General features: G+C 46.9%; 10 protein-coding genes across 10 annotated transcripts; 4 read left to right on the top strand and 6 right to left on the bottom strand.

Annotated features, from left to right (window-relative positions):
- Positions 1-146: 146 nt before the first annotated feature.
- On the top strand, positions 147-1,963 carry FPRO_16102 (uncharacterized protein; the record flags this gene model as incomplete). The annotated part of the gene is made up of 6 exons (XM_031225209.1): positions 147-446; positions 525-968; positions 1,030-1,175; positions 1,225-1,392; positions 1,449-1,698; positions 1,766-1,963. The coding sequence occupies 6 exons, from the start codon at positions 147-149 to the stop codon at positions 1,961-1,963; spliced, it is 1,506 nt and encodes a 501-aa protein (XP_031090391.1).
- Positions 1,964-2,458: 495 nt separating this feature from the next.
- Positions 2,459-5,103, top strand: FPRO_16101 (uncharacterized protein; the record flags this gene model as incomplete). The annotated part of the gene is made up of 9 exons (XM_031225208.1): positions 2,459-2,571; positions 2,650-2,663; positions 2,720-2,800; positions 2,866-3,181; positions 3,246-3,752; positions 3,820-4,251; positions 4,305-4,612; positions 4,677-4,691; positions 4,754-5,103. The coding sequence occupies 9 exons, from the start codon at positions 2,459-2,461 to the stop codon at positions 5,101-5,103; spliced, it is 2,136 nt and encodes a 711-aa protein (XP_031090390.1).
- A 3,688-nt stretch (positions 5,104-8,791) lies between these two features.
- Positions 8,792-10,026, bottom strand: FPRO_16100 (uncharacterized protein; the record flags this gene model as incomplete). Its single annotated transcript, XM_031225207.1, has 2 exons — positions 8,792-9,468; positions 9,534-10,026. The coding sequence occupies 2 exons, from the start codon at positions 10,024-10,026 to the stop codon at positions 8,792-8,794; spliced, it is 1,170 nt and encodes a 389-aa protein (XP_031090389.1).
- A 1,660-nt stretch (positions 10,027-11,686) lies between these two features.
- FPRO_16099 (uncharacterized protein) lies at positions 11,687-12,220 on the top strand (the record flags this gene model as incomplete). Its single annotated transcript, XM_031225206.1, has 1 exon — positions 11,687-12,220. One exon carries the CDS (start codon positions 11,687-11,689, stop codon positions 12,218-12,220), a length of 534 nt encoding a protein of 177 aa, XP_031090388.1.
- Positions 12,221-14,594: 2,374 nt separating this feature from the next.
- Positions 14,595-15,053, bottom strand: FPRO_16098 (uncharacterized protein; the record flags this gene model as incomplete). The annotated part of the gene is made up of 1 exon (XM_031225205.1): positions 14,595-15,053. One exon carries the CDS (start codon positions 15,051-15,053, stop codon positions 14,595-14,597), a length of 459 nt encoding a protein of 152 aa, XP_031090387.1.
- A 33-nt stretch (positions 15,054-15,086) lies between these two features.
- On the bottom strand, positions 15,087-15,926 carry FPRO_16097 (uncharacterized protein; the record flags this gene model as incomplete). The annotated part of the gene is made up of 1 exon (XM_031225204.1): positions 15,087-15,926. One exon carries the CDS (start codon positions 15,924-15,926, stop codon positions 15,087-15,089), a length of 840 nt encoding a protein of 279 aa, XP_031090386.1.
- A 1,837-nt stretch (positions 15,927-17,763) lies between these two features.
- FPRO_16096 (uncharacterized protein) lies at positions 17,764-19,214 on the bottom strand (the record flags this gene model as incomplete). The annotated part of the gene is made up of 5 exons (XM_031225202.1): positions 17,764-18,045; positions 18,083-18,340; positions 18,393-18,523; positions 18,582-18,869; positions 18,935-19,214. 5 exons carry the CDS (start codon positions 19,212-19,214, stop codon positions 17,764-17,766), a joined length of 1,239 nt encoding a protein of 412 aa, XP_031090385.1.
- A 1,548-nt stretch (positions 19,215-20,762) lies between these two features.
- FPRO_16095 (uncharacterized protein) lies at positions 20,763-21,614 on the bottom strand (the record flags this gene model as incomplete). Its single annotated transcript, XM_031225201.1, has 1 exon — positions 20,763-21,614. The coding sequence occupies one exon, from the start codon at positions 21,612-21,614 to the stop codon at positions 20,763-20,765; it is 852 nt and encodes a 283-aa protein (XP_031090384.1).
- Positions 21,615-23,215: 1,601 nt separating this feature from the next.
- On the top strand, positions 23,216-24,700 carry FPRO_16094 (uncharacterized protein; the record flags this gene model as incomplete). The annotated part of the gene is made up of 1 exon (XM_031225200.1): positions 23,216-24,700. One exon carries the CDS (start codon positions 23,216-23,218, stop codon positions 24,698-24,700), a length of 1,485 nt encoding a protein of 494 aa, XP_031090383.1.
- Positions 24,701-26,045: 1,345 nt separating this feature from the next.
- Positions 26,046-26,432, bottom strand: FPRO_16093 (uncharacterized protein; the record flags this gene model as incomplete). Its single annotated transcript, XM_031225199.1, has 1 exon — positions 26,046-26,432. One exon carries the CDS (start codon positions 26,430-26,432, stop codon positions 26,046-26,048), a length of 387 nt encoding a protein of 128 aa, XP_031090382.1.
- Positions 26,433-26,934: the final 502 nt, after the last annotated feature.

The following is a 26,934-nucleotide window of genomic DNA, read 5'->3' as shown; positions in this document are numbered from 1 at the left end:
GAGCCAATAAGTCCAGACTCCCAAGACCGAAAGATGTCGTTCCCTTGAGTATGCCTCTTGGGTATTTAAGTTTCGTCACACTATCTACCTGATGATTCATGACATAACAAGAAAAGGGGCGTCAAGATCATTATCTGCCAAGCACAATGTCACTAATCACCGAGGACAAGATCATCATCATCTTGACCGTCCTTCTGGTCGGCTGGCTTGTCAGTCTCGTCCGCACCATCTTGCGCCCTGGGCTTCGTAAAGTTCCCGGCCCTTGGTTGGCAAAATTTACACAAGCCTGGCGTATCGGACTCGTGTGGAAAGGCAATGCCCACGAGGAGTATAAATCGCTTCATGACAAGTATGGCCCGATAGTTCGGACCGCGCCCAACGTGGTTGACATATCGGACCCTACCTCAATAGCAATTATCTATGGCATCAGCTCCAAGTTTCTCAAGGTATGCAAGGCCCGACGGACAGATGGCATGTGGAAGAAGACCTGACATGAGGCCCTGAGATAGTCACACTTTTATCAGACCTTATCAGTCTTGTACCAGAACGAGGTGATGGATAGCATGTTCACAACCACCGATCCCCAAGAGCACAAGGCTCTCAAGCGACCGGTGGCTCAGAAGTTCTCAATGTCTTCGCTGCGGACACTGGAATATCTTGTCGACCCCTGCAGCGACATATTCGCAAAAGCCATGCTCGATTTGCAAGGACAAGTGGTTGATCTAGGCGAGTGGGCTCAGTGGTATGCCTTTGACGTCATTGGGGCAATCACATTCTCCCGACGTTTTGGGTTCATGGAAAATCGCAAGGACGTCAAGAATATCATCTCGGGCATCGAGTTGGGGCTCGCATATGCGGGAATTATTGGACAGGTGCCATCGCTGCACCGATATCTTCTGGGCAATCTTACCTTGAAAAGGATCCTCGGCCGACTCGGGGTTCTAGATCCGATAGCCATAACAACAGAGGTAAGAACAGACATAGTTGCCAGGCGTATTGGGTCAGCATCTGACAGACAGGACGTGGTAGATGGTTTCAGATTGCATCAAAGAGTACGACTCGCAGCCCCATTCAAGCGAACGAGCAGACTTCCTGGCCTACTTTCGGCAGGAACAAAAGTCGACGGGCCAGCAAATGAGCCAACGAGACTTGATGAATCATTTGATGAACAACCTGTATGTTTGGAACCGAGACTCCCAGAAACCTTCTGACACTGGCCTACAGATTGGCTGGCAGCGATACCACTGGGATTTCCCTGAGATCCATCTTTTACTATCTGCTCCACGATAAGTCCGCATACAAGACTTTGCAAAAGGAGATTGACGAGGCAGATAGGGCGGGCAAGCTCTCTCCCGCCATCACCTTTTCTGAGAGTCTTGAACTGGAATATCTGTAAGCCTCTCTCTCCTGTATCGTCAACAGAGTGCCCTTTTTGACGACATCCATAGCCAAGCATGCATCAAGGAAGCTCTGCGCATGCACCCTGCCGTGTCGTACCCGCTAGAGAGAGTAGTCCCTCCGGGCGGGGCCCGCTTGTGTGGAGAGTATCTGCCAGGTGGCACCATAGTCGGCGTCAACGCGGCCGTCATCCACCGCGAACGTGACATATTTGGACAAGATGCAGATACTTTTCAGCCCGAGCGGTGGCTACACAGCAGCGAGGAACGCATCAAGTTGATGGACAGGCACAACCTGGCGGTGAGTAGCCGGGCGCATGAATGGGACATCTTGAAGGGCAAGAAGAGGCTGACCACACAACATCTAGTTTGGTGCGGGTGCGCGGACGTGCATCGGCAAGAACATCTCCATCATGGAGATGTCCAAGTTCGTACCGCAGGTGTTGAGGCAGTTCGACCTAGAGTGGGCGTCGAGCGAGCCAGGGTGGAGGGTGAAGACTTATTGGTTTGCTAAGCAGACGGGGTTATTGGTGCGATTCCATCGGCGGGGCAAGATCCGCGTGTAACTGCCGTCCCAGATGCCGATACCGTAAGTAGCAAGACGTCCTTCGTAGCTCAACATTAGGCCCCAATGCCATTCGCTAGCCGGAACACTCGGGCGACAAGCCTAGTTTGAAATTGCGGGGAGGCCCCTCGTCAAACACAGATTCGCAAGGGTCATTCGGTACATCATTTCCCACCTATATTAGCCTGTGGTCAAAGTCTTCTCGATGTAGAACTTGTACAATAAAACACCTCGGTAACTTGCATTGACTTGCGAAATAGAGTCAAGATACGTGGCGTTATGCCTGATGGAGCCTTGGCGCAATCGACAAGATGAACCCGGTTTGCGGGGAAACCCACTCTTCCTGATGCATGCATCCACTTCATCCTTCACCTCTCGCTGTGCTGTGCTGTGCTGTCTTTTCCTTTCCTTCTTCTCTGTATCCTCGAACCACCGTGCAAGATTTGCTGAAACCCTTGCTACAGACTCGATAGCACACTTATGACGAAATTCAATCATGCTCTCTCAAACTCCTAGCACTTCCTCTGCTCAGCCTGCCTTACCGAGACTGGGCCCGACGGATGGCCAGCAGGAAGCAGTCAAGTTCCGGGTTTGTGATCATTGCAGAATGTGCGTCGCTTGTCCAGTCGGATGCTTGTTGTTGTTGCTTTGAGCAAGTTCTTGCTGACACAGCACGCCGAGACACAGAAAGAAGACAAAATGTGAGCTTCAAGCGCGTCAGATACGTGGGCGTGTTCGCTTGCTGATTCTTCTCAAGGTGACATGGTCCGCCCGGCCTGTGGAAGCTGCCGGTCCCGCCATGCCGTTTGCACCTACAGCAGACGAAGGAAAAAACCTGGTATTCGCCGACACTCTGAGTAAGATTGTTGGGTACGACGGTAGCTGATCTTTGACGCTGCGTAGGACCCCCTAAGGGCTGTCAGAGGTGGAGCAGATCCTTTTCCGATACCAACTCAACCATTTCGTCCGGGATTCAGGCACGTCGAGGCGCTCCGTCCTTGTTATCATCACTTGCAAAGGAGCGTGGTAGGCATCACGAGGCCATTGCTAACTCAATCGACACTGCCGATTCGGCGGGGTGGATGCTGATGGATCACGATGCCGTGGCAGAGTGGCCATGGCGCGACAATCCAGTCGGTGACGTCTCGCCATACTATCCGCTAGGCCAACCATTTCCCAAAGACTGCCTAGGGCTCAGCCCCGAGCTTGAAGCATATTTGTGTGTGGCCCAGATTCTATCACAATTGAAGCGTTCAAGAGTTGTCTGACCCTCGTGGGCATAGGTTAGATCTGTATTTCACACACCTCCAGCCGATTTATCCCTTATTCCGCCGTCCCTATGCTTGCCTGTCAAGCCGCAAAATCCCGGATCTCTCACCACGCCTCAAAATGGCCATCTATGCTGTATCAGCTCGATTTGCAAGCCCGGATGTCCTCGGAGGCCCGGCGTCGTCCAAATCATTTGCTCAGTTTGCCATGAGCCTCAATCAAGGCTCTGATCTCACCATGGATGAACTCAAGGCATCTCTCCTGCTCTATGTTTACGAAATGTCCGAGACTGTGAGATGGGATACAGTGGCGGAAATCGCGAGGATCACCCGCATGGCAGAACTCTACTATGCTCTTCACTTCGATAGTAGACCCGGCGAGCCGAGTAAGGCCAGTACCTTTGACGACAGGATGAGCTTGCGGAGCCAAGAGAGGGAAATCAGCTCAGGTCTTGCTGCTGAGGAATGGAACAGCGTATGGTGGTGCATCTACTCGCTTGACACGAGCTGCAGTGCTGTTGCGTAGGCACAACCCAGGGATCCAATCCCACCGTATTCAAGACTTCTATGCTAAGTTCCAAGGCAACAGATCATTCTCCAATCCCATTACCGACAACCTACAAGCAAAGATGGCACTGCCGGCAACATCGGTTTCCGAGTTCACGAATCCATCCCTCTGTGACCAAGAATCATCTGAAGATGGGTCACAGTTTATGATTCCCTCAGCCGGGGCGAAGCACTGGGAGACCATGAGCATGATATTCTCCAAGACTTCGTGCCGCAATCGGAACCTATATTTCGGTACATGTTCACTGATGCGAGCAGTTACCGACCTCCGATCTCTCATGGTACGGAGCGGTGGCCGTGACATACAGAAGCGGCTACACGAGCTCGAGAGCGACTGCACAGCAACGTCTTTTGCACTCCCTCCGTGGTTTTTCAATGCAACCCGTAACTTTGGCGTTGCCGAAACAGACGAGGAGCATCAGCGTCGGCTAGACGTGCTTCTTGTTTGGTCAGGGTGAGACAAGCGGTTGCCCGCCTGCGCACATGACACAGCACTGATTTTAACAGGGCAAACGTGTTGCTGTCCATTTGTGCGGCAAAGATCAGTACCCAGAGTGCTTGCTCGGAGCTCCAAGTCTCATGGCTCACAATCCTATCCAAGGCGAAAGAGACGGTCCGGATAATTCAGAACTGGAAGCCTGGTTATTTCAAAGCCATAGATCCCATGTGCTCGTACCTGATACTCCTTTCCGCATCCGTCCTCGCTTTCGACGGCGAGCTGGGCTCTACAAACACATCGACAACATCCCAGTCGAGTGAACACCTCGACCTTCTTCAGTTGTTCCTGAATCAGATGGGAATCAACTGGCCAGTAGGTGAGTGACAATGGGCTCGCAGACATGCCAACTTTTGACGACTAACTCCCAAATTCTGCTGCAGCATGCCGTCTGGCAAGTACGTCATCTTCAAAGCCATATATAAAAGAAATCTTAGAAAGTTAACATGGCTACTACCAGATACTTTGAAGTTATTGCGAGCCAAATTGTCGAGGCAGAAGCCAGTACACGAAGACGCCATCAATTACCTCATCGACCTCACCAGCCCCCTAAATGGAACCCTCATATGTCCTGACAAGAATGGTGTCGATAAGCAATCGCCGCTCGCAGAGGAAGCCTCGTCATTCCTCTTTCCGGCGTTCACTGCCTGTGCTGCCCCAGAGGACTTGACCGCGCATTCCAATGGAAGGTCGCCAAACAATGTTGACTACCAACTTCAGAACTATCAGTGGCTCGACGAGTTTGACCTTGCAAGGTTGGACGATGTTACTGCGGGAATGGATCCGCAGATATGTTTCGAGCAGTTCTGAGTAAGGTACTCATTGGCTCGAGCCGCGGGGGGGCTAACTAAGTAGACTTTATCTATAAGATATATATAAAAGGCTAGGATGAGAGGAACTAATAAGATAAGAAATAATAAACTTAAAAATTACTAGAAAAGAGGAAATAAAATAACTAATAAATATCTAAAGATTATATTAATATAATAATAACTTAAAGAAAATAAACTTATAATTTAAAATATTATTAATAAGTTATTAAATATTTATTTTTAGTAAAATTTATTATTATAGTAATTCTAATTTTATAATAAAATTAATTTAATTAATAGTAGCTTTATATCTATTTTTTAGAATTTAATATTTTATTTTAAAAAAACCTTGAAATTTAATAATATTAAACTTTTAAATTAAAATAAAAATTAATAGAAAAATATATACTATAATATAATATTTTAAGATTTTTTTAAGATTTTATAACTATTATATAATAAAGAGCTTACTATAATAGTATTTTTATTTAATTAATTATAAGAATTATTAAAAACTTATTCTCTTAACTACTATATAGATTTTATATAAGATTATAAATAAATTTAAAAAAGTATATTATATAAATAAATTACTTTTAAAGTATATATATTAATAGATATATAATAAATGCTTTTTTAGCTTATATAAGCTTATATAACCTTTATTATAAAATCTTTTATTTTTCTTATTGTTACGACCCCAGCGGTTACGTCACGTGTCACCCATAAAATTTCTCACCAATCATCATGGACCGACGATTCACATTTCGGTCCACGACTGAAGCACCAATCATACACGGACCGAGGACCCACCATCACGGTCCAGGACCGAAGTTCAAACATCTCGGTCCTCAAACCTCGATGTACCAACATGTCACTCAACCAGTATATAAGAACATTCATTTAGCATTAGATAGAACTTAGCTCACCAGCTATCAATAACACTTCTTTACATTGATCAAGCCTCACACGCATTGAATCTACCATCAAGAGACGTGACACTCGACAACGCTCAGTTTACGCCCTACGCAACCTGCCAACAATAAACCCAAGCACGGCTTAGTTTAGCACAGTTGGACCCAACCGTCACACTTTAAAGGTCTAAACTTAATTATATATAAAGAATAGCTTTTTAATATATCTAAAAGGGTTATTATTATTAAGAGAGAGTTACTTTTAAATTAATAATAGCCTAATTATAGTTTTAAACTATAAGAGTATAACTAGGATAAGGAGTTTATATATAAAGTTCTAAGATAAATATAAGATAAAGGCAGGGTTTTATAAAGAAATTAGCTTTACTTTTATATAAGTTAATTAATAAGAGTTAATTTAACCTTTATTAATTAAATATATATAATATAATATATAACTAATTAATCTTATATATAAAAATAAATTTAAAAAAATTAATAAAAAGTAGTAGTTTAAACTAAGAGTAAATTAACTTATAATATAATAATATTATATTAATTTTCTATATAAAGAAATAGTAAATTAGCTAATTTATTTTTATAATAAGTAATTGCGGACACGCTGTTCTTATTTTTCTAGCCCCACCGCTCAGTTGTCAGTTCACGTCACTGGCTCCAGGCCATGCCTTGCAGGGACTAACTCAAATAGGCTCCCCGCAAATCAAAAATTTAGCTTATCGCCATGTCGGCTTCAATATGGCGATACGGCGGGGTTCCTACATTGTTTGAACCGTGATCGGCAATTAGTTCGATTTACTGGCACAAGATGAATTGGCCCGTCACTCGGTTTATAGCGACTATAGCAACAACAAACAAGATTTTCCATTATTACGAGATGGAGCCAGCATAGCCTTTCCACTGGCTATACACCGGGGCGGACCGATATAGATTAGAGGAATGTAACATTGAGAGGTGGCACGGGAGCTGTTCATTTCGACCTTTCAGCTCCCCGCTCTTGAATCTTGGTATCTGGTCAGGTCATAGTTGACAGGTGCCAAGTGGCACACGATTTGTAATCGAGCTTGCTGCCTCCCTTAGTCCTACATGTCTTATTACCCCGCCCTGCCCGGCGCTCAATCAAAGACGGGGTTGATAGCTTCCAAGGGTCACACAACACAATTCAGGGATGAGTGCAGAGGTTCTGGTAGTCGCGGCCTGTTGCTTTGTTATCTGCGGGGGTTGAAAATATGCAGCCGCTTCCCTTTTCATCCATGCCTGGCGCGACCATGCAGCCAACAATTATATTTCAACGAATCATAATGTGACTGCAGTGCTCTCAAGAGAAGAGAAAAGAGACAACATGGAGAACACATCTACGCCACGTAAGATATTGCGATGAAACGGACTAATGTTCGTCATATTTTACATCAATAACAGGGATTCTTTCTTCTGATATGCCGCGTGCCCCTTCTCGCACCTCATCTGTTGTTTCTCCTTACACGTTATTTTCTCGCAAACGGTTACGCTTCCGTTCGTCCGGTGAGGCTGATATGCAATTTTAAGTTGATGCTAGTTGATCTCTTCGTACCTAAGCCAATAGCCACCTGCAGCAGAAGGCCTCATTATGAGAATTGATAGTCTTGATTCCCTAATCGCACCAATTGGAGAGTCTCTCATGGCTTTATTCTCAAGGGCCATCAGCGGGCTCTTCCGTCCGAGGTTGGGCTATGGTGGACCGATAAGGTGATCCCTAAATGATCAAAGCAGCGCAATTTACCATAGAGGTTCCTGTTTAGCCTTAGTTTGGGTGCCTAAAGATCGAGAATCACAAAGCTTGGGGTTCTCCGGGCTATGACATGCCACTGTACAAAGGAAGCAATAAGTTGTGGACATCTAACTATCCAACTGACACGAGCGGTATAAATCAGTTTAGAATAAAAAACAAAAACTAATTATCTCGTTGAGGCTCTGAGTTTGATTCTTTTATTTAAGTGACTATTAAGTAAGAAAAGCATAATAAGCGACTTTTTAAAGGTTTAATATCAGGCCAAGAGTGGAAATTTGGAAAGCTATAGGGTAGCAAGTTGCCATAGCTGTAGTCACCTTCATATCTCCTAATGTCAAACGCTCGAGGTTTTCGTGATAACGCAGATCGACCATGTGATGCTTTCCAAATACAAAACTTGAGGCCTGACTCTTCCGGATAAAAGAGAGTCTATTTGATCAAAGATGAACTTGTTTGCGAGGACGACGTGCACGGAGCAAGTTCGGCACTTTTTGTTGTATTTCCACATAGGATCAGTTCTCACTTCCCGTGATGACATTATATCTCGCTGTGAAGTTGTTGTCGGTAAGCAATCGATAAGAATGGCCACCATTCCGCCTCGGGTGAATTGGCCCGCTCAATTTTATTTAAACACCAGTCTAATATTTCGACGACTCGAGGCTTCCGCATGGCTGAAATGACGGCCTGTAGTTGCCTGCAGGAGAGCGGCCACGCATCGTGAGGCTTGTGTCGACTCTGATTCAAGTGTTACATCATCCTGTAATAGGTCCGTCTGTGACAGATAAAATTAGAGATTGGAGTTCAAGGTTAAAGGATGATATTTGCGAATTATCTACACATAATGCAGACCAAGCAAACAATTTTCTTACGGGGAGGTTGGTATGATGCATCTTTTATGCGTTACAATCAAAACTACAAATAATATGCTATAAACAATGCTAGTAACATATCAATCTTGGTGCACTCAATCAGTTTATGATAAATACCTAGCTTTCCTTAGTCTCTAAGCTTGAGAAAAATGCCGTCGTCTCTAATGTTTTCTTTGCCTCCTCTAACACTCTCTTAACCTCCCGTTCAGCCGATCTCCGGAACTCTTTTGTACTTTTTTCCTTGCCCTTTTGAACCTCTGCCTCCCGCTCATCTAGCTTTCTTCGTTCCTCGATAATGCACTGCATATTCTTCTCCGCTTGACTTTGTGCCTCCTCTTCGTTCCGGCTCAGGCCCTCGATTGTTTTTCCAATATTAAGTCGAATATCTGTAATGATTTCCCCATACTCTTTGACATTCAACATCTCGGTAAGCTCGACAGCATCGTCAAAGAACTTCTTCATCCTTGGCCAGTTGATAGGCCTACGTTCGATGGCTATGGTTTGGACTTCAGCTATTGATTGCAGAAGACCTCTGCTTGGTTGCATATCGAAAGTATGCTGTAAATGCTCCAATTCTTTCACCCACATAGTAAGCGATACGGCTTCTACACAGTCCCAGTTATGCTTGCGTAGTAATTCCGGCCAAGTTTTCCGTCCACAAGCAAAACATGCCTCCTCGAGGATCTGCTGTAGATATGCCATTAACCTATACGGGCTGCTGAATGGTAGGCTTGCTATTTTTTGCCCCTCTTGCATATAGCCATCATCAGGCTTCGGCTCTCCGTTTTCTTCCTCTGTTGCGTCTAGTCAGTGAATATACTGTAATTAATCTCGTCGAATACGCAGCTAAGCAACATACCATCCGCAGGTCTAGCCTCTTCTGCCGGTTCTTCATATTCTCTCGTCGGCTCTGTTTCTGCAGCTGCACTATCCTCTTCTGGCCAGAATCTGCCTTCCGTCGGCGCGTCATCTACTGATGGCTCTGCTGCAGCCACAAAATCCCAATCTGATGTCCCTGGTATGGCTTCTACAGCCGCTTCGCATTCATCAGGCTTCCCGCTGATGGGTTCTTCTTTAGCACCAGGAGCTGGTATGTCGCAAGACTGAGAAGGTTCCGTGTCTCTTGCTGATAGATCATATTCTGTCGCAGCCTCAGGCTCACAGAACCTGTCTTCATCATCATACGAAACCTTTTCTGCAGGCTTTTCAGTGTCCCAAATGATCTCCCTTACGGGTGGTGGTGAAGCTAAAGGTGGCATGCTGGCTTTTAGCTTTTTCTTCGACTTCTTGTTCTTTTTCGCTTGTCCAAATCCCCAATCAACGAAATCAGACGCCTCGATTGATGTAGCCATAATGCGGAACGGGTAGAGTAGGGTGTTCTTTAGGCGAACGTAGCGATAAATAGTTTACCTGCTGAACCTAAGAAAGATGATGAATGTAATGGGTAATGACCTTTATTGCCAGACTTCTTAATGCGGGGTTTGAGTCATCCTGCATGAATGCCTGGGCGCCTAAGTCTTAAATCAGGCTCTGCAGGCCAACCCAATCTTCGCGTCTATCCAATCAACTTCAAATCTTCAAGCTAACAACGCATCTACCGATCTTCGACTCACCAAGTCAGCTCATATTGATTGGTACACCGATCCGTGGAGTATTGTGCAACGAAATCGCCGTAGCCTCGATGTGCAATACTCCAGGACTAAGGAAGGGTATAATCGTCTACTCTTTACGGCACATAATAGTAATCGCGGCCACGCTGTTCTTACTTTCACCACTCAGTCTGTCTATTCGTATCACTGATTCCTGGCCAAGCCTGCGACGGGACTAGTTCAAATCGCCCTCACAAGCCTGAAATTCCATACGTATCGCTTCGCCACCTCGAATATGATACTTCAGGGTTCTTCCAACCAGCCACTAGACGATCTTTGCCGGGGTGGGCCGCTCTAGGCGCAAAGAATTGAACATTGAGTTAAGGAACAGCATGGGCTGGCTGCTCGTTCGGACTCTTGGCGCTCGATCCTGTCATAATTGACATGTGCTGAGTGGCACATGCCTTGTAATCGAACTTGTTACCTCCCTTAGTCCTACGTGTCTCACTACCCCGCCTTGTTCGACGCCCAATCAAAAACGGATTTGGTATCTTTCGAGGGTCACACAGCATAATTTAAGGATGACTGCAGTGGTCCGGGTAGCCGCGGCCTCTTTATCATCCATGGAGGTTGAAGCTATGCAGCCGATTCCATTTTCATCCATGCCCCGTGCGGCCGCGCAACGAAGAATTGTATTTCGACGAGTCATAATGCGACCACCTTTTTCTCAAGCTGCACACCCAATGGCCTTGTGCATCAGTGACGTGGTCACTTGCCCACCATTAACCCTGTGCCCGGACTAACATGTGTCGAAGCCTGGCTTGTTTACCCCAGCGAAAGGGCTTTGCGGCTGCAGCCGGTCAAGCTGGCCGCTTTCAAGCCTTCGACAGGGTTTGCAACGAACTCGAAAATGGCAATGTAACACGGTTGTTTTCTTTTCCCCTTAAGTGCTCCGGAAATTGTCCAGACCAGTCAGCAATGCAAAGAGTTTTCTTACAGCTTGGTCCGCTGCAGACTCGTATAAGTAACTTTAAACACCACTATAATTACTATAATAGCGATTGCACCCTGATATTTTGTCCCATGGCGTACTGGTTATGCGCGACTGTTACGAAATGCAGTTTTTAAACCACATGAGGCATCATCCAGGAGGTCTTAGGTGAGACATGCTGCATGCATGCCTGGGCGCCTAAGTCTTGAATCAGGCTCTTCAGACCAACATCATCTGCACAACAATAAAGTCTTGGAATTTGCTGGCTTGAGGCTTAAGTGATAGCTCATCAGATAGATGAACTTTGTTCGTTCGCTGATCTTCGATTGTAATCTGAAAAAGGCAGTACCGAGAGTTTACTCGGACTATCAATCTTATAGCTTGCATCTCAAATCATAGCGTCATAAGCGACTTTATGGTCTTGATAGCATAATGCTGTGCCTTGACATACCCGTTCCCCGCTGCGTCCAGAAACTCATCTTTGAGCCACCGGTTTGCTTGTTAAATGTGCAGGACATCAAAGCCGTGAATCTCATCAGGAAGTTCGGCGACGAATTTGGACGACGGAGAGACGAAATCGACCAGGCATGCAGTCTCGCATCTGGCCCATCCGACGTGGTCATACTTCTGGAGAGACCGCATGAATCTCAAACTTACCACGGAACCTTTGGCGAGTTTGTGAAGCGATGCAAGACGCTGAAGAGCGTTGATGAACTTATCAGATTCAGCTCCAAGGGAGCTCGGAGTATTCATACTGCCACTGTCCTTGACGCATTCTCTTTCAAACCCCGGGATTCAACACCCATTCCCTCAGAGCGGTGCCATCAGCTGATCGAGGAAATCTTAAAACTTAAAAAGCCTAAAGTTGTTCTATTTGTTGGAATCAACCTTGCGAACAGCCATTTGTGGCTCGATTCAAGTCGCACGGAGTTGGCACATGGCCATTTTGCCATCAAGTGGACATAGGGGGGTTTTCTATAATTGCAATGCGATCATTCCATCCAGCTGCGGCTGTCTGTTACGATGAGTCGCGAAAGGCCTGTTGCCGAATGCTGCTCATCTGTCATTTCGTTCTAGCATTTGCTCAATTGGCAGGTTCAGCCGTAGTCCCTGAGTGGATGGAGACAGTCTGTCAAAATAGCTCCACAGAATACTTGTAAATCCCTAAATTTCTAGCTTCAAAAATAGAGCCTAACTTCTTAGGGAATCCCGACGCAATGGTTCTAGAACCCTCGTTGATCTAAGGAGGACACACGTCATCTTAGGCAATTTATGGAAGATGATGGGAGTTGAGAGAGAGCGAACGACCTACCGGTATCCAGTCTCCGAAGGCAGATTTGCTGAACATCGACGCCAGCAGGTAAACGCACTGTTGAGACAATTACTTGCCTCAAACTACAATAAAGGGGCCCAAGATATCACAAAACTCTGTCTTCTATGGAAGGATTACAAATATTATGAGCCCTCCAGGCGGCAAGACATACTCAGTCGATTAATAGAGCTTGGAAGCCAGCAAGGCTCGTACCAGGGCCAGGGGGCCGTTTCAACGTTTTCGTCCACTCGCAAAAGCTACTACGTTGGGTTTGCAGATGATGAAGACGATGACGACCTTGAGAAACAGTTGGCTTCTTTGAACATTCATGACAACACATCATCAGTGGACGATGAATTAGTGACTCTTGCACGGCTGCAAAGGCGACTTTCTCATCAGAAAGACCACCTTCAGAAGATCGAGAACGTCGCGACTAAAGTGCTATCCCATATTCAACTAAGTATCAAGCTTCAAATTACGATTTTTAGCCATGATAGAACCAATCTCTCAAAAATCGTTGCAGAACTAACTAAAGACATGTATCGTTACCTGGAAGAGGTAACAGCACTTACCACGGCAACACCAGCAGTTCTAGCGGGAGAAGAAGGCCTAGTTCACCACGAGGAACAGCCAAGAAGATCCTTGGTCCAGCGCCCCGATGCTCGCAGTATTATGGACTCTGTTATCCTGGGTGTTGAAATATTATCAAACCGGGCATTTCGTTGCATCATACTTTGTTCAGGATTAATAGCCAAGGGGAGGATTCTTTTTAACCCATCACAAGATTCAAATGATGATTGTGATGGACACAATCTTTGACGTGCCCAAGAACCTTGAAGACATGTCGGCGGGCATTAAGTCTACTCTCGATACTTTACTGATTCTTCGGGAGCAACTGGACAATCCTAACCAACTGCTCAAGCGTGAAAATCATGTCAAGCTACCGTATGAAGACAAAGGTCTTGGTGCATTATAAAAACAAATTCGGGAACGGGCTTCATTACAACGGCCCTCTACAGATTTATAGTCGACGTCGTGATAGGATAGCTGCAAGAGGTTTTCAACGTTATTGTCACGACATTTTCGAGAAATCAGATCTCCTGCTAAGTAATCAGCTCTGTCCGCTCGTCGTGTTTCCAGGCCGCAAGCTGTGTTAGGTTAGCAAGCTGAACGTTGTTAGAGAATGACCGTAAGTCACCATTTGATATGCAGCGTTTGATTGATAAGTAAATGAATAAAATGCTTTATTCCGCGCAGTGGCGGTAAAAACGCAAGGTAGGTTAGGAGGAGATCTCTAACGGCGGGAGGTAAGAACCTGATGTTATCTTTTTCGGCCCCGGTCTGTTCCTGGCTCTTGTGATACTGCACATATATTATAACCAACTTCTCCTATATTAGCATAGATCGGCGACGAGGGCCTGTATTAATGTATATAATAGAGAGCAGCTCTGGGGATTGTAGCAGAGGACCAGGGAGGACTTAGATAAGTGTTAATATCCTCCTTAAGAACTCTTGGACATGTGCCTCGTAGATGGCTATCGCTTTAGGGCAGAGGCAAGTCCTACCACCACTGCCGCCGCCGCTGCCGCTTTTCCTCAACCCCCTCTGGTCTAGTCGTATAAATACCCTGCGTAAGGATGCTCTACCTTTAATCTGCCGGAGTAGGGCATTGTGCGTCCCTGCTAGTATCTCCCTGTTCCTACTATCTGTTATCTATGAAGCACCGTAGTCCTCCAGATCTAGGTTATTATTTAGCCTCTACGCCTTAATTAGAGCGATATTCTCCATTCCGAATAGCAGCTTATTATATAGGAGAGAGTGTGCCTAACGGAACTCAGATAGGGCCAGCTATAATACCTATTCTATGCACAGCTGCTTTCCTATATAGTTAACTGTCTCTCCGTTAAGAGACTAGCAGGCCTGATATATAGTAAGTTCAGTGCTAGATGCCACAAAGAGATATAATTGCTACTGTAATATATAACTATAGGGTATCTTTGTTATTTGCTAGAAGTATTTCTTATATATCTAGTTAAGTAGGTCGGGAATTCTATCTTCGTCATCCTGCTTCTGAAAGCATACAAAGTCAAATAGGATAAGTTGAGCAGTCCAGGTGAGCGCCGATAGGTTGCTGTTATAGTTACCTGGCTTATGCCAGGTACATAGCCTACGCTGCTCCTTGTCCGACTGACGCGTCCAGCTCTTCTTCCGGCTCTTTATAGCGCAGAAGCTTAATATCGCAGACCAGAATGGCCTGCTTCCGACGGTCTGGCAGATAAGGGAGATGCAAAACTTGCAGATGGCATGCTTAAGCTCACAGTCGCCATTAACAACGCCATTGCCCTCGTTGCAATAATTGTCAGCGCGATTACGATTATCGTCGTCGTCGTCGTCGTCGTCGTTGCTATTCTTGCCATCCTTCCCTCTTGCTATCTTATCCTGCCTCTGTAATATACTGATAATGTTCTTCATAGCCTGCTGCTGCATAGAGGTCGCCTTGACGGTGTCTCTCGGTACTATCTAATCGTCACACTCTCGGGTGAAATATCCATCGGCACGGAACACCGTGCGGTAGTAGTATGCGAGGAGCTGCTTTTGTATCCGAAAGTAGGAGGTTAAGCTCGACTCATTCTTGAAGCTGCGGAATTTATCGGCCTTGATGCTGCTCAGCTTGTTATCTTTACCACGGAAATTACTTAGTCTTTTTGCCCGCTGCTGTGTTATCTTTTGCTCGGGCGATTTGTCACTGCATAACCTATATGCATCCCGGAGCATGCCTTCTGCTGCGGCGAGGATGCGCCTGAGGTCTGTAGCGGTTCGACCGGTGCCATCTCCCTTATTCTCGTCGTCATCGTTGTGGTCGTCGTCGTCCTCGTCGTCCTCACTACAGATACCGTCGTCCAGTGGGTCTATGCTTCTCGGCAAGGCATATGATGATATGATCTTGGTGTCACGAAGTCCCCGTAGATGTGTGGGAAATCCGGTATGGATGAGCCAGGGCACCCGATCTGCTTGCGACTTATCGATTCCTTCAACTATACTGGCCTTCTCTTCGACATCGTGCGAAGCTTGGATGACGTCTGCCTTTAGGTCCTTAAACAGCTTCCCTTCTTCCTGCGACGACGGAGATATAGGTAGTAAACCCCCCAGTGTTAGTGGTCCTAATACTGCCCCTGCTGCTCCTGCTGCTCCTGCTGCTCCTGCTGCTCCTGCTGCTCCTGTCCTTGGTGATATTGAAGGATCATCGATGACGAAGTAGTCGATAAGCCCCTTTGCGGTGAAATATGTTTGTAGACGGCACGCTCCAGAGTGGTCTATCGTCGGTGTACTGTGAGGCCCTCTTGCTATGCGCTGGCACATGGTTGTGCATCTTTTGGATGCGGCGTATGCAGTAGTTGCACTCGGCATCAGTGCAGCAGATGTACCCTTCGTAAACGGTAAGCCCCTCTATTGGTCGACATGGTCGCTTTCTATCAACCCTCCACTGCCGTAGCTCGTCGACTGGGCGTAGCGAGTAGCTCGACAGCTGCTCGATGGTCAGCCGCAGCTCTTCACCTCTCATCCAGTGCGGCTGGGCCCGCAGGTAGCTCTTCCAGCTCGTCGGTTTCGGCACCAGACATGTGCCGCAGGGCCGGCAGACTATGACCCGGTGGTCGGGATCATAGGTAAAGCTGTCGAGACCCATTATATATGTTTACCGTGCAAATAATATTAAGGTAGGGCGTAGTAATAGATAAAATATAAGTGATTATTATGAGTGATGTGTGGGAAGCAAGTGATCGATGATATGTAACAATGTTATATATCGATCGATGTCGATGTTGGTTGATGGATTGACTGATATTCTGACTATTAGTCTTGTTTACCTTGCCTCTAGGTTCTTCTTCCCCTGCTTAGCTTTCGCTTCTTAGTTAAATGATATACTTTCTTTTCTTTTTCCTCTCTTGTTTTCCCTGGATGATAAGCCTTATCGATAGAGAGCTGGCTGGCCGGCTGGCGGTTAGTTTGGTTTTTCTTTTTCTGGTCGTGCTGGAATTATTTTCTTTTTGGACCAATTACCATCCACTCTTTCACTAAAATCCTCTTTCACTTCACCCGCCCTTTGCCCATGTCGATCTCCAAGTCACCCACCCCGCATATTTCGCCCTGCGGGGTACCTCCATCCGCCCGGCAGGGGTCTCCTCTTTCACTGAAAATGGGACGGACAATAAGGATGTAGTGAGAATCAGGTTTAGTTTTGACCACGAAATTCTGATTGGCTATGGGCTGGTGAAGCGACGACGAGGTTCACAACTAATACGAGCGATAACGTCACAACGAGAGCAGGAATAAAGATAAAATGAGCTTTTATAATATCTAAATGACCTTGAGATTGTGTATAGTGTATGGAAAGTAGTTTTGGTCAGCTCTCTACGCCCATGTCTAGTCACCTTTTTCATGATGTCGACATCTTGAGTCATAGTATAGTATTTGTCTAAGACGAACCAGCCCATCTCAATGGCATGGAGTATTCGAGTATCCATTGAGCCAGGTTGCGAGTGCTGAACCTTTGCACTCTCATAATGGAAGAGTAGAGCATCCATCAAGAAGAGGGTCGCAGTGGAAGTGTCTCTGGGTTTGGAAGATTGAGAGAATAGATTAGTGGCTTCAATCCACGGCGGGTAGACTTAGTTATATGATGCTTGTCGCCTGGGTGACGCGGCACGCGTGTAGGGTTAATGGCGAAGCCGCATTTGATGCAAATTATTGCTGGCTCTGGCGAATTGTAGTATAAGCCGAGACTCTTGAGCTTTTAGAGCTGACTTGGCCGCAATGTGACAATAGCATTAGTGTACATCGCAAGGCCTAGTATATTGATAAAGTTGAGAAGGCAGCAAGAGGATCAAATACCCTATATGAAGCCACCTTTAGCGGAGAGAGCTTGATTGCTGCTTCCTTCCTCCTAATCGATGTAACTGAAATTACTATATGCTGTGAAGTTTAAGTGCGCGGTCGTCTACATGGTTGGCACGGGCCTTCATGGAGGAAACGCGGCGCATTTCTGGTCTACATTCATGAGTAGGCTGTCGACGCAAACAATAACCGTCAGGGAGCCAAACAATTAGCCTACGCAATCTCAAATTTCACCTTCGAAAGCTCGATGGGTCTGCTCACCTTAACAGATCCAGTGTAGTTATGGGGTCCCTTACTTGAGTAGTCATTTGATACCAGTGCCGCATACCAGACAGTAGACTTTCTCCGTCCAGGACTTCTCGCCGCCCGTTACGTTTTCGCGTAAGTCACGAATCTCCCACGCTGTAGGCCCTTCTTGCATCTTGAGGTTAGCCTCAAAGAGTCCTGCGTACGGCGTATAATCCCCAGTCTTCTTCTTGCGGCCCTGCTTGGCTGATCCCTTGGCTGGTGCGGCAGTGATAAATCTCGATGGCGTTGGTCTAGGCGTTGAGTTTTTGGTCTCTAGAGGTGTTTCTCGAACAACCTCCTTTACGTGTACATTATATTTAGTCTCCAGAGCGGACATCCATCGTGGGCTGGGTCTCTTTCTCCTCGGCATCGGTTGGTGATAGAGGATGGGTAACTTTGGTCTTTTCCTCATTCAAAATCGCAACCTCGTTTCGATGAGGCTTGTCGGTGCCTAGTCGTTCATAAACTTGCATGAGAACATCATGAGTCAAACATTCGTGATGCATCCATTGCCCACACTCCGAGCTTGTGCATCCTATGAGCATCTTATCGGGGTTCGCGGGGGCTTCACATTTGCATATGATGCCAACGGACTGTACAAATATTAGTGAACGCGAAGGTAAGGGGAGCTATCGCGCAACATACCGAAAGCTGTGGTTTGCGGCAGTCGTATGCTTGACGCCAATAAAGCGCCCCTTGAATTTCTTCGTCATCTGACTCAATCCATTGGTTGACGATTGCGGGTGCTGTTACACTGACGACGTTGATGATATCCACTGAAGTAATCGGTTAGTTGCGTTGCAGGACGATATTGCTAAGCATTCTAGAACGGACTGTGGTTGGAGGCGATCAGTTCGTTAGTACCATGATACGGCTGGCGGCCTTGAACTGTCTTTTTGCGGTCGATGGTACCAGGAGGCAGTTCGTCGGGCCAGTACATCCAGTAAACGCGAGCATAAACATGGTGCTCATCGGAAGCGCGAATCTCGAGGATGCGCGCAACCCACTCATCATTAGACTTTTTGAAACCACCTTTGCCATCATTTGTGGCCTTTTGGTGCTCGATCGTTGACTCGTTGGCGACATAGACGAAGCCCTCGCTGTAGTACTTGATGCTGTTAACTACCAAAGAATTAGCCATACGCCCCTCACAGTTTGGAAGACGCCGGGATTCATCGGATACTTACGGACGAAGCTGTTGTAGCGCGTCATATCTCGCCATCGCTTTCCAGGTTCGACTGTATAATACAGGTCCATAGTGTCGTGGGTTTCGAAGCTTCCTGTGGGAAAGAAGGGAGAGATTTGAATCTGAACTCGTTTATCATCATCTTGACCGTCGCGCTTCCGCTTCTTGTTCCTATGACGTTCCTGATCTGCGTGGGAAGTGTCAGGCGCGTAAGAAATTGTAAAAGGACACTCTGCGCGATTCTCCTCCCCGACGGAGCGCGATCGCTTTCGATTGCTCATTGTGGCGTTTTGATGCGGTTAGGTATGCCCGGTGTCGGGAGTGGAGAGAAGGAGCGGTATCCAGAGGCAAACAACGGGTCGCGCGATGAAAGGGTGAAGAAAAAGAATGAGAGATAATGGAAGGATGAGGAGATGATGGGTTTGTGTTTAGTAGAGTAAATTTGCGATGTCGCGTTATGGCTGAGCCTAGCCCCGGTTGTCTTTGAGAAGCAAGCCGTGGGGCCCTGCGATGTTGTGTGCGCGCTTATCCTTACGTCATCCAATCACGATCTACGATTGGTCGAGCACAGCCCTGAAGCGGGGTTTGTCCATGTTAGATTGGCGGCTGGGAATGAGCCCCACTTTCCCTCATCACGATGTTATTCTTCTACCCAGAAAAGGAGGGGGAACTGAACCCTCCCTGACAATATAATATTCCTATCTATGAAACAAACCTTAGATGGAAACTACAGTAAATAGGGTGGATTACATATGAGAGATAAAGTATGCGTTTACACGCCTGTGACGCAAGCGCAGACCGTCGATCGAAATGAGACGAATAAGCTGCTATGGTACGGATGATGTGGGAATAAACCAGGTATAGATAAGTAGTAGAGAAACAGACAGGGGTACGCGACGATTAGGGGTACACGACAATTAGGAATAGAAGAGTAGGGTCAGCCGACGGAAACGCGACGCGTTTCGTGTTTTAGGTTTTCTAATTTCATGAGTGCGGTCCAAGAAACGCAGTGCGTTTCCATCCGGGAAATATGGGGCGAAAATGCTAGACGATGATTGGTCAAAAACAGGAAACGCAATGCGTTTCTGCTAGTAATTCTTGAGTAGGACTGCTCCCCAGCTGCAATTCCGATGTTTCCATCACTGTTCAAGCCCAAGTGTTTTTTTTTTTTTTCGTTTACTGAGAGTTGCCTGTGAAGGCTGGAGGATATCTGAGGGCTATACTCTCTATGAACTTGCACCTGTCCTAGGCGCACGTCCTCGACGCGCTGTTCGCGTGGAAGTCCGTAATCAAACTTTAATTATATTACGTATGTTACAAATCTTTGAGCTGTCGCCTCAAACCCTATGAGAATCGTCCAGGGTCAGAAGTAGAGCGCCAATGAGACGATTAAGCGCCCCCGCCATCGCTGAAAGTGGAGTCGCGGCAGTTTCGCCAAGTGCCTGCTTTCAAGTGAAAGAGGAAAACAGGGGTAATGGTCCAATCAGGACGCGTAAAAATACTCTTTCACTTGGATCTGGAGCTGGAATAATGATGTAGACTAGGGTATCTCCGCCTACCCGACAGGGGTCTCCTCTTTCACCAAAAGCGAGCCGGATAAAAGGAGTGTAGGTTGGTCAACCCACCATTACAATGGGTGATAGGATTGGTATTTAACATGGAATGGTCCCTGTCAGAATTGATTGGACTAAAATGCAAAAGGGGCCCGTTTTTGTCTTTAATACTTGAGTAAGATAGGTGTCCGTGTCCCTACGGGATCCCAGCCCGTTTCTATTTTTGATACTTAAGTAGTACCACATCATGTGGACATATTAGCCCATGTAAAACTCTCAGTCATCTTGCAGATCCATCTCGAAGTCGCTGTCTGAATCTCTTTCAGAATCAAGATCCAAATCCATATCCACGTGCCTCACGCTCGCAAGCAGCCAGTACAGCGTGAGCAAACGCGGGCATCGCAGCTTTTGGATGCTGTCCGCCTCCTCCAACCACGGTCGGAGAACATCTGGGCCGTTCTCCTCCAGACCCTTCCAATCCTCCCATCCCATATAGTGTAGCGCAGTGGCGCCTACCAAGCTCAAACCCGTCCCCTCAATCTTGCCTTCAGCCACCATGCATGCGGCAATGAACTCCAGGATAGGTTTTAGCCAATTACAAGGAGCATCTGGATAAGGCTTGCCCGTCTTTTCTTTCGCTTCCGTTTCATTCCCGTACTTGTCATCCAGCATTTGGCGGTGTAATGTCCGCCAGCACAGTTGGTCAGGGAATCGGCAATAGCAGCATCGTGCTCCTGGTCCATCAACTCGTGCATTGTATTCTCGAAAAGCATTTAGCCAGATCGACGCTTCATGAGAATGATTTTGGTAGTAACACGCATCAATCCTATGCGTATCAGCATGATCATCTCCGGAGCCCTCTTCCACCCACTCCTGAACCGAACAGAGTGTGCATTGATTTAAATCAGCGATGATAAGGGTTCGCAGCTTCATAATAAGGTCAACCTTCTCTCCTTTGCCTCGACCAGGTCGGAAAAACTGCATAATATTATGCATTCTCTCGCGGTGGTTTCCATAAGTCAGTTTCTGTACGTCGTCTGTGACAAAGAATGGTGCTGCCATATCGATATCAGGTTCCTGTTCAGGTGACGATTGCGACCTTGATTCCTCGCCGAACCTATCGGCCATGTTTGGCCGCTGCTTTTTGTTGGTAAAGCCTTGACAGGTGGCGAATAATAATAATTACTTCACTAGTAGTAAGCTCAAGACCGATCATTTTATACGGTAGCAAAAGGGTTTGGCGCGTTTTTACCTGTTAGCTATGTATAGTCGTTAAAATAATTTATTTTGGGAGATCAAAAAGGCAGAATGTATTCGAAAGGTGGTCCCCTTTTTTAACATGCTATCTTATCATGTCACGTGCAGATAGCATTGTGATTGGCTGTACTCTACGTATCTGGTACGGATTGAGCACCACGCAAAGACACGTAGGACTAATTAGCAAGGTTGGCACGGTCTATCGCGACGCGAGAACGGGCCCCGTTCCGAGACAGAGCAATCTTTGTCCAATTTAGCATATGTGATTGGCTCAAAACACGGAACGGGCCCCGTTCCTGTCTTTAATACTTGAGTAGGGTGGTCTAGGTTGGCATGGACGAAAATTGAATAATGCGACGCGTTTTCGTTCAACCTTGGTACAGTAGGGGCAGAAGCGGTAGTGACATTCGAAAACCAACCAGCGTGCACGGATAAAAAGGATGTAATTTCATGAAAGTAATGATGACAGGGGCTGGCCCACGGACAGAAAGTGTGTAATATAGTAAATTACGAGCAGTCCTTGGTACAGTAGGCTGTCGACGCAAACAATAATTGTCAGGGAAGCTCTTCTAATAAGAGTCTCCTTATAGACCAAAAACAAGTGAAATTTGCTGATTTCACTCAAGACATTGAGATTTTTGGCAGTGAGAACGGGCTAACCCGATCAGGAAGATGTAACGCTCACACCAAAGGCTTACTAGTCCAAAATAGGAAAATGTAACGGTCAAGGGCACTCTATTCTCCGACGGCCCCCGAGGTCGATCCTTTCAACCCCGTAATACAACAGGAACGTTGATCTGAGACGAAAAAAAAAGGATTTTCAAGTTATCTAGGCATACAGATCCCCAACTGAGCTATACCAGATCAGGAGTTCGTGCTATGGTCCGGGAAGTCTAAGTGCTGATCCCCCGCTGGAGATGCCCTGGGTCGGGTCGCTAAATTAGTTTCAACAGTGGCTTTTTTTCCGACTACAGACGCCATCTCTCGCCCCCAGCCTACACCAGATATCAGACCACCTGTCACATGTAAAACGCGCCCGCTGACTCGAGAAATTAACTTTTGTGTGCCATGAGTACACCTTTGCAGGTGGACTAGAAAGTTTACCATTACGTGTCATTTACAAGGTACCCTCCCTAAGATTGTGCCGATCCATTTTGCGCTGAGGAACTTTACCGTCCGTTGTCATTCAACCGCACAGCGCTTGGTCTTTGTGGATCACTGCTGCGAATCATTGTGCGGGGTACTGGGGAAGCCACTAGCGACGTGTCCGCGCTTACTGATACGCAAAGAATGATTGGCTTCGGAAACCCTCCGCAATACTGTACCTTACGTTCGGCGATGGCTCGGTCAACATTAAAGCGCTAGTTTCATACTATAAATCTTAAGAAGTTGTAGTAATCCCAGCCTCCAAGCTCTCCATTGCATAGCTATCAAACTTCGACTTCATACACCACTGGAACCGAGACGCGATAATGCCAACCCTCCAGCAGACAGGCTTGGATGAGGCCAATGATATAACCTCGTCGTATGTCGTCCTCGGCATACCGGTTCCTCGAATTGCCCAGGAGCTGGCTTGCACGCCGCCAGTATGTTGGGCCACCGAGGGTGACATACGAGCGGTCGAGCTCCTCAGAGATTTCGGATCTGATCGAGGCATGGAAGCCATGCAAGCATGTAACCTCGCAACAGGCTATTCGGACGTAATCATTTTGCTGGAGAGACCCCGGGCCAAAACCTACGACATAGCCTTTGAAAAATTCGTGCAGAACTCTGACACTTTGCGGGCTGTGGACGAGCTCATTCGGTTCGCTACAAAAGGGACGCGCAGCATCTATACGGTTACAGTGCTAGATGCATTCTCGTTCCAAGAGATTAGGGAGTCCACCGTCAACAACAAAGAATGCCATAAACTTCTCGGTAAAATTCTTCGGGTGAAGAAGCCGAGAGTTGTGATACGATGTCACAGGGACAAATACCAGGACCCATGGATGAGACGCTTTGAAGTCCAAGGCGAGGGATACCGCCTATGGAGGAGCGAGGTTTCGATCGATGATAATCATACTACGGTCGTATTTCAATCCTTTCATCCATCATGCGCAATACATAACACGGACTGCAGACCCGAATACCGGGCGCTACTCATACACCACTTCGTCGCGGCGTTCGGTGAGCTTCAGGGCCGAGGCCAGCTTCCTACATGTGCGGAAGATTTGAGACTCCTCTGTCTAAGGAAAGGGGAACGAAGGACGAAACCGACCCTCTCATTGTATCTAGCAGCTAGGTACATACGACACTTGTTTTCGGAACGGTACGATGAGTTGGACAAAGCTATTCCAATTGAAATAGCCGATTCCACACCGGAGGAAGCAATGAAGGACTGCTCACATGCATTCAGCACCATGTACCAATGTTTCAGTAACTTGTCGAAAGGCGAGTGTTCACCAGGATCTCTTGCGATTGCTAAGATCATGAATTTCTATTGGAAAGACTTCTTCAAACAGGAACCTCTCTTCAGACAAATTGCCTGGCTATTGAGGATGAAAGGATGTCAGCAGCAGGAGTGGATTACACCGAAGCCAAATACCTTGAAGTTGGACGGTAGTATTATCTTGCTGTCAATTGAAGAAAGACTTGAACGGCTTACGATCCGTGAAGCTGACTTGCCGGAAGGAGGCCTAACCAGAAAGCGAGCTGAGCTGCTTAAGAAGACAAGGGAGAAAACGCGAGAAGCAGAGGGGCACCTTCGCCAAGCTCCCGTGACAGAGCTCGCAGAGTCAATGAGGATTGCTGAAGTGCTTCAATACTATGGACCATTTTGGCAATCTGGGACCAACTCGCTAGATGGTAATGTGGTAAACGTGGTGTTCTACCACGGATACCTCAATGAGCTAGAGAGATTGCTTCAAGGGCTCCTCATCACAACTCCAGAGGGTGACTTGGTCCCTAGAATATTATGAAGCGCTAGTTGCACGAGTAGCTAGGAGAATGCCAAGTCATACCTATGTGGGTACAGCCGCACTCTTTACGAGTATGAGTGAAAGAAAGCAATATGGCAGATAGAGTAATGCGAGTATTACGGGGGACTGATACAGTAAGTAGCAAAAGGATGTCGAAAGGTGGGACAACGTGACCCGTGCCTTGGCCACTCCTAATCCATCAAACACCAGTATACAGCTTACGATACGACTCGACTCGACCGTCTCCGCACCATGTACGCTCTCTCCGAAATTCTCGTTCCTCCCAAACTCAAAGACATGCCAGGCGGCAGCGCTATTTACCTCCGATTTTGTCCTTCTTCCGCAATCCCGTTCCGGCTTTCCTAAAGCACAACTATTTCCGAAGCCATTAAGTGAAGATTCGACTCTGCGACCCTCTGCTTCGCCTTTCAGATTTTGAGATTCAAGGAACGGCAGCGTCTGGAGATATATAATTTGGATTGGGCTTAGCTTGGATGTAATCCATCATGTGTTGCTACTTTGCAGATCTCCACAATTACTATTGTACGCTAGGTGCATCCGTTATTGAGTTTGTGTGTCAAAATTCCACTCAGCTTCCTCCTTCAGTCGAGTCCGGGTCGCATTTGCGTATTTGCTGTGCATGCCCAGCCACTCTTGGGTGTTCTCAAAAATACTTGCTAACGCTCGCCAAAAGTCATGTGAGCCTCCAAATGTAACGCTCCTGTACAAGAATTCCGTTCATTCTCTGGCTCGCTAGGATCAGGCATCGCGACCAAGCAAGCATAAGTTGAGCTCTGGTCTTTGTAAGTCACCACCTCTATTTCACGTAGAGGAATCAGCACTCTCATATTCGCTATGTAATTAGCATCCGATAATACGTCATGGACGTACACACTTACCCTATCCTATCGTATCCTAGCTGCACCGGCAGAAGGAAAGGTACGTCGTAGCAGTGGATTTTATTGGCATGCGATCTCTGCTAATACTTTATTACCACAACGTAGGTAAATCAGGTTAGCTGGAAGGATAACGCTCTTGTTCTTTTTCTTACCACCGTCTTTCGTGAAGGACGCCAAGTCATACGGAGTCGCCGACGTCCTGCCGGCTCCTCTGCCGCCAACCGAGCTGCGCGGGAGGTATTTGGGTCCGAGGTGCGAAAGGATCTCCGTGTGCCGTTGGGGATTGACGAACCATCCGCCACCACTTAAAGAATCACCCCACTTAAAGCAGAGCACAAAAAAGCATCGCCCCATACAAAATCCAATATTTGATGCACGCAGAAACCAACCACCTTGTCCATTAAAAATGAAGCTGTTCGTATTTTCTATAGAGAATTACTTGAATTTTACTCTCTGCGAGGCTTTCTGACCTCCCAACCGCTGCGTGTGCGCTGGTAGTGCTTTGTTACGACCGTAAAGTCCTCACGTTCGTCCTCTGATCCGACACCCACCTCAATCACCGACTCGACCTCCTCATCCACAGCCATCTCTATTTCTGCCTCCTGTGAGTCGGGAAGAGCTTCTCTAGCTGCTAGATTCTCTGACAGAGCTATGAATCGTCGGTTTGGGTTCGGTACCACTTTCCTTTTCCTCCCGCGCCGCACCTGGGCCATCTGTTCTTCGAGGCCAGCAATCGGTGCATTCTGAACGGCCACCTTTATCTCTAAAGCTTCTAACCCCTTAGCGATCTTACTGTACTTCCGCCTGGTCGGTCGACTTCGGTGTTTGGCCATATCCCTCACTTGCCGGCTCGTTTTCGGCGTATCATCTGAGTGCAGTGGAGGAGGGCTTGGTGTCTGGAACTGTTCCAGCAGTTTTCCTTTGTCCGGTTGAAGTTCCGGATGTATTAGAGCATTGTGACGGTCGATAGACCAATTTCCCGTAAATCTCCAGCCGGATAAGAAAATCTCCTTCCTTATGCTCGCCTCCCTGGCTTTCGCAGAAAGTTGTTGGTGTCTTGTTCTTGCAGCTGTGTGAATGCACTGCTCTGTGAGTTATCTAACTGCTGGATGGGATAGTATGTATGTATGTATATTTTTCGTCCGGGGGGGCCGTAGGCCCCAAAAGTCCCCTACTGGGGCACGAGACGTGCTGAGCTAGAGGAACTACAGTCTATCTATACGCTAATTACAGAGATATTTGGCCCTAACGGGGATTAGTCATCCGCTACGCGAGATGAGTCTTCCCCTCAGAGTCCAATTTCTGTGAGCTGGATGGGATAGTTATGTTATGTTA

Source organism: Fusarium proliferatum, assembly GCF_900067095.1.
Source record: "Fusarium proliferatum ET1 genome assembly, contig: FPRO_scaffold020, whole genome shotgun sequence".
NCBI classification, from domain to species: Eukaryota; Fungi; Ascomycota; class Sordariomycetes; order Hypocreales; family Nectriaceae; genus Fusarium; species Fusarium proliferatum.
The sequence above is the reverse complement of the archived record's forward strand: the minus strand, read 5'-3'. Positions and strand labels throughout refer to the sequence as shown.